General features: G+C 35.8%; 1 protein-coding gene across 1 annotated transcript in view; it reads right to left on the bottom strand.

Annotated features, from left to right (window-relative positions):
* The window catches only part of NBAS (NBAS subunit of NRZ tethering complex), a 189,876-nt gene that overhangs the window by 98,535 nt on the left and 77,308 nt on the right, over positions 1–14,033 (bottom strand). Inside the window, exons 33-38 of the mRNA XM_086631399.1 lie at positions 13,246–13,359; positions 11,853–12,010; positions 9,773–9,865; positions 2,323–2,490; positions 1,615–1,728; positions 1,244–1,367 (exon numbers count right to left, since the gene is read on the bottom strand). Coding sequence (XP_086487525.1) covers positions 1,244–1,367; positions 1,615–1,728; positions 2,323–2,490; positions 9,773–9,865; positions 11,853–12,010; positions 13,246–13,359 — 771 coding nt within the window. The remainder of the gene's footprint in view (positions 1–1,243; positions 1,368–1,614; positions 1,729–2,322; positions 2,491–9,772; positions 9,866–11,852; positions 12,011–13,245; positions 13,360–14,033) is intronic.

Below are 14,033 nucleotides of genomic sequence, written 5' to 3' on the forward strand. Positions count from 1 at the left end.
TTTCCATCTCAAAGACAGCCACTGAATTGTAAACAAACAATTTCAATTACTCAAGTTGGAGCAGGAAGCGTTACCAAAGATCTGCCAACTAATATAATTTGCCCTAAGACAGAAATGAATACTTTTTAATGCCTGCTTCCCTCTGCTTTAAGACATATGCATCAGTTAGAAGCCTATGGGCTTCCAGCATGCAAGAGACCATAAGTACTGATTTAAAACTATTTTTGCATTAAGGGAGCATGAAAGGAACAAAATGTGAATACACCCCCATTTACACAAGCTGTTGCTGGCATTTTCTAATTTGCAATGTTATTATATTACAACTGTTCAGGTTATCTGTAGAAACATCACATATCTCAAACTACTGAATTGTACACTTGTAAGACAAACATGCTGTTTTTCACTAAACAGTTGAAATAAAACTGTGTGGCTTATGAAGAAAGTCTCACTTGAAACTTTTCTCATATTGCAAGTGATTTAATATACTCATTTCTCATGGCAGAACTTACAACAGAGTAAAATATAATACAGATATCTTCCTTCAAAAGACACTAACAGCATGTAAATATTTCAACAGTTTATTTCTTAAAACAGGAGGAGACAGCCAAACGCAAAAACAAACAATCATAGGTGGTCTTATGTGGGTTGTTGTTTTTTTAAAAAAGTGAAACTGTTTCAGTTAACAAATTATTAAGTATTATCTGTAAAACATAGAAATTTCGGAAGACAAAAAGTTCTAATGATTCCAGAAGCTGCAGTTGACCAATAATTAGCAAATAAAATACTGTAATGACCCTGCAATATTGAAATTTGTATACACAATGTCACAGAATCGGAACAAGTGAATACACAGGCACACAAACAAACAACATTATCATTGGGTTGTAAATTTCTATTTAAATACTTGTATATGGTAACATTCAGGAAACCTTCAAAAATTCTGCCCCTTACAATATTTTGTCAGCCTCCCAGTATCAGTTCCTGCTTATTTAAAGCCAACTTTCAGATTTCTAGTTTTTACTGAGCAACTCTTTTTAAAAACACTTCTCTTGCAAACTCTGCAGCTACTTCTATCAAGACTATTTACCAATATAAGATGATAAACCAGATCACAACTCATACAAAGTACCCAGACAAAACTTCAAATCGTTATGTGCTATTCTTCATATTCAAACTCATTCATAGGTTCTCCTTTATTTACTATATATAGTAAATATAGGAGTGAATATACACATATCCATACCTTCTGTAGTTGGAAGCAGGTCTTTTCCTTCGCTCTTTGTTTCTGTCAGTTTCTCTGTTCTCAGTAATACTTCTGCAAAGCTTTCCAAGGAATTGCTCTCGTATGTGCCATAGCTGATTTCAGACTAGAAGTAAAATAAGATAACTGACACATGCGCACGACACACTGTAGTTATATTTAGCTCACTTGAATCAGAGGCAATTATCTACCTCAGTTCCAGCATTTGCTTTCCTTTCTTTTTAATTCTGGATTTTTTCCTACTATTGCATAAAATTTCTAGTTACACAGATAATTCAAAATTCATATTATTACTTAATTACAAGATCTCAACAAAAACCCTAAAGTTTCAGAATTCTGAAACTGAAACTTACTTCTGCAACATATGGATCAGCAATTAGAGACTCATAAAATGGATGGCAGCCTTGTTTTTCCACAGTGGCATTTTCTGCTGACCCACTTTTTAATACATCTCCAAATTCTTGGCCCTGGGAAAAATAAGTACAGTTGAGCGTAGTTTTTAAAAACTTGTTAAAAAAATCTGTAACTGCTGTTCAGAAGGGAAGCAACTGTAAATGAAAATATCGTTGAATTCAGTGGGGAGCAAGATAGGAGTCGTCTCACATAAACCAAGGCTGAATTGAATTCAGTATTCTTAAAAAAGGAAAGAGAATCAATCCCAAAAGTAGTATCATAAAAACTAGTATCATAAACATTATAGGAAAGCCTCTGAAATAGAGAAGGTAGAAAAGAGAAACTGAAAAGGAACAGCTTTGAATACAAAATGACAGCATTTAAAGAGCAGACTTCACTGTGCTTTCTTCCCCAAAGTTCTGAAGTTCTGCCAAAGTTCAACTATGCCTTCTCACACTATACTAAAAAAAGGAGAAAACAGATTAGAAAGTAAGAAAAGGAAAGAGCTTTAGACCCCTTTTTCACTGGGGTTTGCTTGCAAACAATCCCATGATGTCTCTAGTTCGTTCATTGATTTGAGGTCTCCAGTTCTCAGAAAGGAGCCTAGTTTTTATACTAGTGTATCAGTGACTGTGTAAACATCTGCAGACACATCAGCAATCCCTTACATGTAATGGTCGAAGATAAGTTAACGATCTCTTCCACCACTGTCCGTCACTGACAGCATGCAGCATGGCTTTTGTAGTCATAGTTGTGTTAGACAACACCTTCATAGTTTTTGATGTCGTCCAGTACAACAAATCAGCAGACTGGCTAGAGGAGACGTTGGTTTCGTCCTGTGAGCATGTTCAAAACACAATGGCAAGTGTTAGACTCATGCTGTAATTAGGCTAATGACCTAAAGCCAAATGCAGGAGAGTTCAGACACACTATGTTAATAACAAATTTTAATGATCATTAATTTAAGCAGCAGCTGTCTAAAACCAAACAAAACACAAGTTAACAGTGATTTAGGAGTTTTGATCTGAAGTGAGTAGCATGATCAGCAGAACGTTTTGCCCCTTATTCAGTTATAATCTCGTTTCCACAGACACCAGCTGGTTTTAATTCCAGAGTTTATAATGGTAATGTTTTACATAATTGTTGAATGCTTCTGTTAAAATAAGAATCTCTCAAACAAATGAGGAGATTAAGCACGCCAAAATTAATCTTCAATAATTCAAGAAAGCTGATAGCAGAGACAATCTTGTATTTGTAGGGAGGTAGCATTAATTAAGTTGAATTCTCAGTAGGGGCAATGGTGAAGAGATGTAAACATTCATCACTAGGCCAAGTGAAAAAGCATCATCAAGACCTGAAATTCTGCAGTAAGCACCTACAAGGTACCAAATATAGCGAACCTAAAAGACTGCAAAAAAGAATCAAGACCTCAGCCTATTCTCAATCCCGAACTGCTTCCGCAGTACGTGCATGTAATGCCTACACAGTATCCTGCAAAACATCTTCACCCAGTCTCAGTAAACTCGCATGTAAGTCAATTCTTAAAAGCACAAGACATGTTCTACAAATGGAACGTTCTGCACCAGCTCTTCCTCAGGTAAAGCATTTAAATAACACCCAGAACATCTATGTTGGTTGATCTGTGCTATTCCAGTCCTGAAAGGTTTGTGTTAATTGCATGCTTTACAAAGCTTACATGTTAGACATAAAGATATAATTAGTAAGCTAATGTAACACAGCCTTCAGTAATAGAATATATAAATACTTTTTTTCTATACAGCAGACTTCGACAGCTTTTATCCAGTGTTTCTTCCTAACAACTCTATTATCTATTTCCCCATACGCGGAAGTGTAGTGAAATAGAACAATTCTACCTGTATAACCGAATGTGAGGTATTAGTTTACAACTTACTAATTCATGACAAAATTTAAGACAGCAGAGCAATAGGATGCCAAGTGAATTATGTCCCACTGTAACTTCAGTGACAAAACATGTTAGCTTCAATAAGGTAGAATTTCACTATAGACAAACTTCTTTTTAGTACCTTTTACTGTAGTATACAGTAAATCACTGCTTCAAGATGACCACTAAAGTAGCAGGTCCATCTTAAGTCTTTCTTTCCATTAAGGCTGCAGCACTTTTTTCAGTCTTTTCTGAAATTATATTCTGCATTTCGCAGATGCACCACTAAAGAACTGACTGGATAAACTGGAAATTTCAGCTATTACTTTGCGAAATCAAGAAAGAGCATGTCAAGTAAAACATGCCAGAATTTCTCCTCCTCTGAAAAGTAAAAATCAACTGAAAATCCTAGGTCTTGGCGGCTTAGGAGGATGGGGGAGAATTTCTCGTTTGTGCATTTTTTAAATAAACCACTCATGGTACTCAGTACAAAACCTTTTTTGTAATTTAGTACTCTGTATATAACCTTTAAAATAATTTCTCTCTCTGCCTCTGTTTTCAAGCAGATGCTGCAGGACATCTAACTGATTCTTCATGGGGAGAAAAATAAAACAAAACCAAACCAAAACAGAACCAGAAGAAAAAAGTCATGTGTGTCCCCCCCCCAAAGTTATCAACTGCATTTAAGCAAAACACAAGTTTTTAAAATAAACCTCCTTCAGCAGTGTGAAACTGAACGAGCTAACTTGTATGCTGTTGTGTATGCTTCTATAGCTCTACCACTATCAGATAAACTCTATTGATTTTTTCCAAAAAGAATTTCAATTCTGACAAGTAATTACAGTCTTTTCTGCACAAATAAGAGTTCCGTTTTCTGAAAAGCCATTCGTCTGTGTACCTGGAACAGCAACACTTTCAGGCTATAACTTTTTGCTATCCTGGATCAATCTCTCAAAGTAAATGATTTCTTAAAGATTGTTGGAGATTACATTTTAAGAAGATGACTTTAATTGTATTCTTTAATTGTATCTTCAGGAGAAAATTACAGTTTGGGGGTTTTGAGGGGTGCTTGGGGGAAATTATTTTCTTTTTTCTTCCTGATATCCTTTTATAAAAGTAAGCACTTCTTATTAAAACCAAAATAATATTAACAATTTAGTAATCCTAAATTAGCATATTAAAATTTTGTATGAATCTAAGTTGGTATAAAAAAAGTAGTCAACAAATTCTGAATTATCAAGATACTCTAAAATAACAGATGAAATATTTACATTTAGATATACACATATGCATATATACATATACATAGGTGTAATTCCAAAGAGTTTAATGCTAGGATAAATAACAAAGCCAACTATTTTTTAAATAAGCCACAGAAGAGAGAGTAATAAATTAGAACAACTGCAACACAGATTTTTTTTTCTTGCTCATTGATTACAGTTAGTCAAGATGCAAGAATCGAAACATGCAAAAACCGTACACTGTACACACCTTATGCATTAAGAGTCATAATGCATTAAGATTATGAAGGAAACAAGGAAACACAGTGAGGTGGAACAGATTCTGTTCATAGGACAGAACATCAAATGTTACCTTTCCTTTTTCTTTTTCCCTTTTTGGTATTCCCATTGGAAAATCGGAGTTTAAAATAGTCTTTTTACATAATTATTTATGTTCATTCTACATTTATGTTTTGTGCCTTGTAGGGTTTTGGTTTGAGGTTTTTTGTGTTGGGGTTTTTTTTGTGGTTTTGTTTTTGCTTTTGTTTTTCTTTTTGTAATGTATATTACAGCTAATGAACCACTCTGATTGAAAACTCCAGTCCTGCAAAGATAAACCAGGCCCCAGATGAGAGACTAGAGAAAAGATTCAGCTCAAGATGACAACACTAAAATTCACGTATCACCGAATGTCTAAGCTCTTATTAAGGATATAATATCACTGGAGCCTAAAAAGCAACCCAGCCTTAAGCATACACAATCCATTTGATTCAGCTGCTTAAACATAGACTTTGATAACTGTCTGAGATACATGGCAGTAACTAAGATACCTGCTTAACACTTGTAGATCTGACAGAGGACCTAGACTTTTTTGGCCACTAGCTAAAGGACGGGAGGATAACTTAAGGCATCCAAAATTGTTGATATCTATGATTAAGTAACTACATCAAGTACCTAACGGCCAATGAACTGCATTAATCTGTATGCACCACTGACTACAACAGGAGTTTAAACAGTGCACATATAGAGTTCCACGTTGAGATTTTTCTCCTCTGCACAAGAGTTCAGTGACACTGTAAATGAACACTATTCCTTCAGGAATTATAGCTATCTCTTCCTATGAGAAGAGTTCTAATTTAGATATGACAGAATTAAAACCAGTACGTTTACTAAACCACAAAACACAGCTGCAGTTAATCTCAAAATAGAAATAAAATTTAAAAACAAACAAACAAAACACAACTATTTGAAACAGCAGGTGGAGTATTATTTCTGCCCCGAGGTTCCAAAGACTCCAGGTAGAAGAGTTCCCAGCGCATGCCACATAAACACAACATTCCTTAATGATGTCTAACCAGCAGTGAAAAAAATATATGACATACCAACTTAAGGTACACAAATGTTTTAAAAGATCCTGTCTTTTCCCAGATCTAGTGCTTGGGAAAAACACAAAAGCAAAGATGCTAATGTTGTGTTCATCAACAATTTTCTTTAAGAAACATTTAAGAAAATCATTCCTATAATTTCACAGAATCATAGAACGGTTTGGTTGGAAGAGATCTCAAAGACCATCTAGTTTCAAGCCCCTTGCCATGGGCAGGGACACCTTCCACTACATCAGGCTGCTCAAAGCCTCATCCAGCCTGGCCTTGAACACTTCCAGGGATAGGGCATCCACAACTTCTCTGGGCAACCTCTTCCAGTGTCTCACCACACTTATTGTAAGAAATTTCTTCCTTATATCAAATCTAAATCTGCCCTCTTTCAATTTAAAGCCATTTCCCCTTGCCCTATCACTACACGCCCTTGTAAAAAGTCCCTCTCCAGCTTTCTTGCAGGCCCCCTTTAGGTACTGGAAAGCTGCTATATATTACACAAAGTCAGAGCTTATTTATAAGGCAATTGCTGGTTACTGTTTCTACTGTTTACGCACAACACAGCATCTTGTGACTAAGCATTATATTTTAATCTAATAATGTTAAAAAAAATATTCTGAAATGCTTTTCATGAATAAGATCTTAATTTTCTTGCTGTGGTATTTTGTTTCAGAAGCAGAAGAGTAATTCTTGAGGCATTCATAGCATACAACAAAGAGAAAAAAAAAAGGTGGGGATTGGGGAAATAAAACATTTTGCTTAAAAATAATCTGCTATGTTGGAATCATCATAGCTTCCAGAGGAACATTTCTCCAACAGATTCTGTGAGTTCAATCAACAGTGACAAGCTGTCACTAACGCAGTGAAACACATTCTTGTGCAAATGCATTAGCTCTTGTATAACAATTATGTGCCTCTATCAGCACAATCGGGAATTTCTTTCACAGTAGGAACCACCAAAAACTTGGAGAAAAGTTATACTGGAGTAAATATAACAGCCATGTTAAATGACACATTTCTATGCAATCTATGAAGGTATGTAGTCAGCTGCTATCAAGATTTCTGCAAGTTCCATGGGGAACAAAGTTTCAGAGGGAAAACTTAAAAAAGAAAAAACAAAAATGAAATGAGTTTAAGACACTTCTAGAGAAGAATTATTGTCAAATATGACCAGCTGGTTATGTAGTTTGGTATAATGAAAATAAAGGTAGTGGCAACTAATGATTCAATACTACATAAAGGTAAGAAGAGGTAGAAAAAGGTCACTAAAGCTTTGAAAGGAAAAATTGATGTACTTATAGATAGGTATTTTTAATGCAACATAGACAGGGATGCTCATATAAATGTAAAGTAGAAGAAGCTTAGTTGAGTCAAGATAAGAAAAATTAACTTTAGAACACCAATTTGAAAAGTGAGAAAGAAGAATATTTGCCAACTCCTTCAGAAAAGGATGATATAAGTTAATCAGGACATAAGTGGGGAAAAAAAAGGAGTAAAAAGACGGGGGAAAAAAATAAATCTTTGCTTTTTCTTTGAAGAAACTGAAATTCTGTGGAAAACAATAAAGTTGAAGCAGAAGGAATTAGCTGAAGCAGAACTATGGGAATTGTAGTTATGGGATTCAGTTAAGTCAGAGAAACTGAGTTATTGAATATATCACTCTTCTAACATTACAGATGTCTGTAACAAAAGAAGGGTTACGCAGTGACTAGAGTCTTGGCTGTGTTTCCTCCTGTGTCACTGCAAGAAATGAAAGAAGCTATAAATCCCTATTAAGTCAGCTGAGAGAGTAAACAAAGACAGAATTAGCAGATATACAGAATTCATTTCATAGTGTAACAGTCTGAAACACGACATGCCAAGAAGCTGTATTAAAACAGAAAGAAAATATTCAGTGTAGCAACACACAAACTTGCCAGGTCAACTGTTGGCCTACTTCCAATTCTAAACAGACAACCAACCACAACTAAGGGAGGGGGGCGGAAATGAAAGATATATTGGAGAAATTAAGAGTGGATAATATTCTGAATGTGAATTCCCCAGCATAATGAAAATTGCTTCAGACATCCAAAGTGAATTGACAATTAAGCTAATTACTGAGTTTACTCAACTCTGATAAACCCTTGAATAAGTTTCTGGTTCATTTATATGCATGTATAATTGTTCTGTCACAACATACAGTCAATAGTACAACAGCATATGAAACGTAAAGAATGACAAATGTGTTATATACATTAAAATATTGTAAACATACATATCCCTAGCCACATCAGAAAGTTTCACAGTTTTATTAACATTTCCTTAATAATCTTCCTCTCAGAAAGATTCGTTTACCAATTTCCAAAAAATAAAAAGCATTCAGGCCAATGAACAGACCTGTTCTTCGCATCAATGACTGTAGCAGATACATAAAGTTCTTAGCTCTCTTCCTCTGAATATTGTTTTCAGTGCTATTTTACTTTCCTGCCTGTTTACTTTATATATATGCAAATATGTATATGTATGTTGACATATGCATATATGTATACAGAGTGCCTACGGACATATAAAAAACATAAAATACAGACAGGTACAGAGAAGGTGCCAGTTCCCATTCCACTAACGTGAAGGAGAGGTATGGTTTTATATGACACATGGTATTAAATATACTAAAGGCAAAGACTATTGTATTCCATCTACAGCTGTCATTGGTAAAAATTCCGCACAATGACATTAAGGAGGATGCAATTCAGATACTTTTCTCAAAAAGCCAGACTATGCAACATGAACCACTTTTTTTTTTACTTTATTTCTCTATTCTATCCTGTATTTCTTTAATGCTTTTGCCTCCCACCCCTCCAAGATCTGTTTATCACCTATAGAAAAACTCAATTAAACATAGAACAGAGAAAAAAAAAAAATAAACATAGAATTTTCCACTCTGAAGAGGATGAAAAGAATTCCTTTCTTTCATAAATAGGTTATTATATCTTCTTTAAAGAGAGAAATATACTTGCAATTGTACATGTATACACTTATATTTGTTAAAATAGTAAACATGAAAAGTAGAAAACATAATAGTAGACTTTTTTCTTGCTGCCCTGCCTCTATTTCCCGCAAAACACTCAATGTTCCTTCTGATCTTAAACATACAAATAATTTCACATGCAAAATATGAAAGTTCTAAAATGGAAAGAAGTCATAAATTCCATGATGCACAGAACATGGAGAAAATTAAGTTGAATTCAAAACATTTAAATTAAGTACGTAGCTCAGCTTTATTTTCAATAACTTGCTTTGCAATTGGGACAGATGAAAAAATCAAACCAACATTAATGTATTTTATTTTGTTATGTTTTGTTGTGCTTTTCTCTTCTCCTGCCTCTGACTTCATACATTTTTTCTACAGTGCTAAGACTGTGTAGGAAGAAGCAACAAAAAAATCAGAAAAAGTATAAAAACATAAGCAAAGCCTTGAACTTAAAACAATTGAAGAATAGAAATTAGTAGATGTATTTAACGTTGTGCATTTTATCTAGTAAACAGGTAGATGTTGCTGAAAACTCAAATTCAGCTCTTCATCATAATGCAGAACGAAACCATTACTACTTTAAAAACTCTCTTTAACGCTTACCTCTGCATCCTTACTGATCAACGAAGAAGGTCCTGAGATACTTATATTCTCACTTCCTTCTGAAGGAAGAAACTGATAATTCACAGCCTGATAAAGAATCTATAAAACAAAATCAATATAATGTCTTACCAGTCATATAATCAAATGTAAGAATTATGACTGATGTCATAGGAAACCCAAGAAATTCTGAAATAAAAGTTTCCATGATAGGAAAATCAGGGGTGCAGGGGAAGACATGGAGAAGAATACATAGGTATCTTTGACGTCCTCTCTCTGTTTTACTTTCTAGACAAAATGACCTTCCCTCCTCCGTTATTTTTGTTCACTATTTCTCATGCAATGTAAGAATTTTTATTTTTTTTTTTTATATGCACCCTGCTGTACTATGTAGGCTAAAGAACTTCCATGAAAAACATCCATTATCTGACCTGTACCTCTGAGGTGTTGGGTAACTCTACAGAGGCAAGTGTTACACAAGATGATAGTTTTGTGAGCAGAATTTCCACAGGCCATAGAACTGATGAAGGTCCACAAAAGACACTTATACGTATATCATCTGGACACTCTGACCTTCTGATAAAGACTTTTTGCATATCTCTATCTATCTACATATGGAGTGCTTGGACTGAACATGTAGGACCATTAATTAACAGAGCTGGAAAGCTTCTGCTTAGTTTATGGAGAAAATAATTGCAGAAGAAACTGATTTGTTGCTACAAAAGATACTGCACTAACAAAGAAATCTGAGCAACAAATTCAGTCTCAAGTTTTGTGAATGAACAAGACAGAGAATCATTTCCCTTGGAGAAGTGGGATGCAAGAGGGTACTAACCGGTGGCTGAGCAGCTGCACTGCACTACAACTAACAGGACATGAAGCCTTTAGAAGGAATGAGACAGTGATACAGAGGCAGTGAATTTACAGAAAAATCTATCAAATTATAGCTTGTGTCAAAAAGTGTCAAAAAACAGTGTCAAAAGTTTGTTTGACTTCAAATTCTAATTCCAGGTATAGGCACATAAGAGAGGAAACAATTTATATCTATACTGTACAACTACCATTTCTGTAAAGATTCCACTTGCGTTTAAGCCAATAATTGTACCTACCTCTCTCAAATTTGAGTGCTTTCATGACGAAAAAAAAAGAGTTTCCAGGAGTCAGAGTTTTTTTTTCAAATCCTTTGTAGCATTTTATTCTGATATTATCCTATTACTGAAGTGGCCCAAACTGCCCCCATATGCTGCCTGTATTTCTCACACACATTGCTATACAAGCAATTTTATAACCAAAAAGGCTACGCCGTTGCAGCTGCCTTAATTAGACTGCATTTGTACTGCAGCTATTGCTCCCTTCTCCCTCGTTCTTCAGGCACAGAATCGAAGCCCTTTAAGAGGTTTGTACCACACAAAGATGAATCTATGCACATTGTGATCTCCTAGACAACTAAGACAAACAGGAATTCTTAAACAAGTAATAGTAGGTAGGCCCAGCCACAATTACACTGAATAGAAATTTAACCTTTTGACAACATAAATTACTGCACTGCAGTTTCAAATAAAACTTTTCTAAAGGTTTGCTATGTCATCTTGCCATAACTTGTATTTAAATGCCACAACTACATGTTCTCACATATATAATATGATCAGTTGAACATCTAAGATCTGATTCTATTAAGAAGTCAGTCCTTGCAAAGTTAATAAAGATGGTTCACACATAAAGCCTGTTGTAATTGTTAAAAGAAATCAGTAAGAAAATAATTTCATTTTACATTGGGTAAAGATCATAAAACTGTAAGAATACACATTTAATAGACATTTATGTGGGCATTTAATGAAGTTGTATTATAAGGTGTAAACAGGTGACAGAACTTGGAAAACAGTGAAAAAATTATTTAACTTCAAATATAAAGTTTAAATCAGGCAATAAATAAAGAAATCAAAAGTACTGAAGATAGAGAATACAATTCCCCTCCTACTTCAGAAGTCAAGTCATCATGTAAAAATGCTTAAACTTTAAGATGAGCACAAGTCCCCTTTACTTTGGTAAGCACCAAACTTACATTGAAAAAAGTTTCAGAAACTCCTACCTGGGTTTGCAAAGAACTGCTCACTCCCAGCAATGCCTCTATGGCGCTTGGGGGACAGTGTGTCAGAGCAAAAGCCATGAGCTCCTGACGCATACCCAAATCATGGTAGCCTTCGGATTGTCCAAGCTGACTGCATACTTCCCAGCTTTTAGAATAACCTACATGGGAACACAAAACATGCTTCTGAGGTTGGTAATCTTCAGAAGTGATAGGAGAATGCTGCATAATTCTTACTGGATGAGATAAAGGAGCACATGTGGTATTCCTGTTGACACTTAACATCCCCTGAAAAAGGAACCATAAAGGCTGCATGGAACAGAGATGTAACTCAACTTCAGACTGCTCCAGCAGCCACTTGGCTTAAGTAGTTTGTAGTTCCATGACTACGTGGAAGTTCAACAAGGCCAAGTGCAAGGTCCTGCACGTGGGTCAGGGCAATCCCAAGCACAAGTACAGGCAGGGCAAAGAATGGATTGAGAGCAGCTCTGAGGAAAAGGACTTGGGAGTGCTGGTGGATGAGAAGCTCAACATGAGCCGGCAATGTGCACTGGCAGCCCAGAAAGCCAACCGTATCCTGGACTGCATCCAAAGAAGCATGGCCAGCAGGTCAAGGGAAGGGATTCTGCCCCTCTACTCTGCTCTCCTGAGACCCCACCTGGAATACTGCATTCAGCTCTGGAGTCCCCAACACAAGAAGGGCATGGAGCTGCTGGAGTGAGTCCAGAGGAGGGCCACGAAGATGATTCGAGGGCTGAAGCACCTCTGCTATGAAGACAGGCTGAGAGAGTTGGGGCTGTTCAGCCTGGAGAAGAGAAGGCTCCGGGATGATCTTATAGCAGCTTTTCAGTACCTAAAGGGGGCCTACAGGAAAGCTGGGAAGGGAATTTATACAAGGGCATGCAGTGATAGGGCAAGGGGCAATGGATTTAAACTGAAAGAGGGGAGATTTAGATTAAATCTAAGGAAGAAATTCTTCTCTGAGGGTGGTGAGGCACTGGAACAGGTTGCCCAGATTGTGGATGCCCCATCCCTGGAAGTGTTCAAGGCCAGGTTGGATGAGGCTTTGAGCAACCTGGTGTAGTGGAGGGTGTCCCTGCCCATGGCAGGGAGGTTGGAACTCGATGATCTTTGAGGTCCCTTCTAACCCTAAACATTCTATGATTTTATGATTCTACATAGAGTTCCTCCTTCAAAACAACAGGATTTGTGCTATTTCATACCACTTGCCTTCTACATTTGACATGTTGATGTTACTTGACTTCCACGAACAAAATGCAACTGACTTTTTAATGAAGTGGACTCATCTGAAGTACCATACTTCACAGTAATCTGAGAGTCAGAACTCAGATTTGCACCACCATCACCCCGCGCCATTCTGATTTATTCACTTCACCTGTGGCCATGAGCTCTTGACAATGCATACTAGCTGCTTTGTAGTCCTGGAAACTGAGAGCTTGTTCCACTAAAAGGATTAAAACTTGACCTTTTCTCTCCATCTGATCATCTCCTGTAAGAAAAATCCAATATTTTAATAAATTAATTGGAATTAATGGTCAACTTAAGCTTGCTACTTTGTTTCTCAAGAAAACTATATGCCACAACATGAAAAGCCGTCTTGAAATTGAAGCAGAAATAAAATTACTTGCTTTTTCCTGAAGGAAACAATAAAAACAGTAAAGTGTTTTAAAAAACGTTGGCATCATACCTGTATAAAAAAAACTACACAGTATGTTATGTACAGAGTAAAAAAAAAAAAAAAAAAGTGTTTTGAAAACTCTATTTATATGATGGCCAAGACATAGACAAAAACTGATATTTAAGGTAAGGGATATATAAATCAAATTCTTGACATTGAAAAAAAAAAAAACTGTGAACTGTAACAGAATAAGAATTCTGAAATTTTTAATAGTTTTGTTACAGTATACAAAGCCTCAGTTTAAACTCCCACTTCACGTAGCCAAATAATTAATGAGATGTGGAAGACACAGGTATTTAAAAATCTCTACCCTCATAGATATAGCAAGCTATTTTTTCACACCATACATGCATCTTGGTCACCAGACCTTCTGGACAATGCCTCTTCCTCCAGTTATGAGTCAAAAGAAATAATTAAAATATTACTGATCTCTTCTGACTAAAGTTTCATCAAGAATCTCTGTAGAAAAATGTCCTGACCTTAAT

This window comes from Tauraco erythrolophus, chromosome 2 (assembly GCF_009769465.1).
Source record: "Tauraco erythrolophus isolate bTauEry1 chromosome 2, bTauEry1.pri, whole genome shotgun sequence".
NCBI lineage: Eukaryota > Metazoa > Chordata > Aves > Musophagiformes > Musophagidae > Tauraco > Tauraco erythrolophus.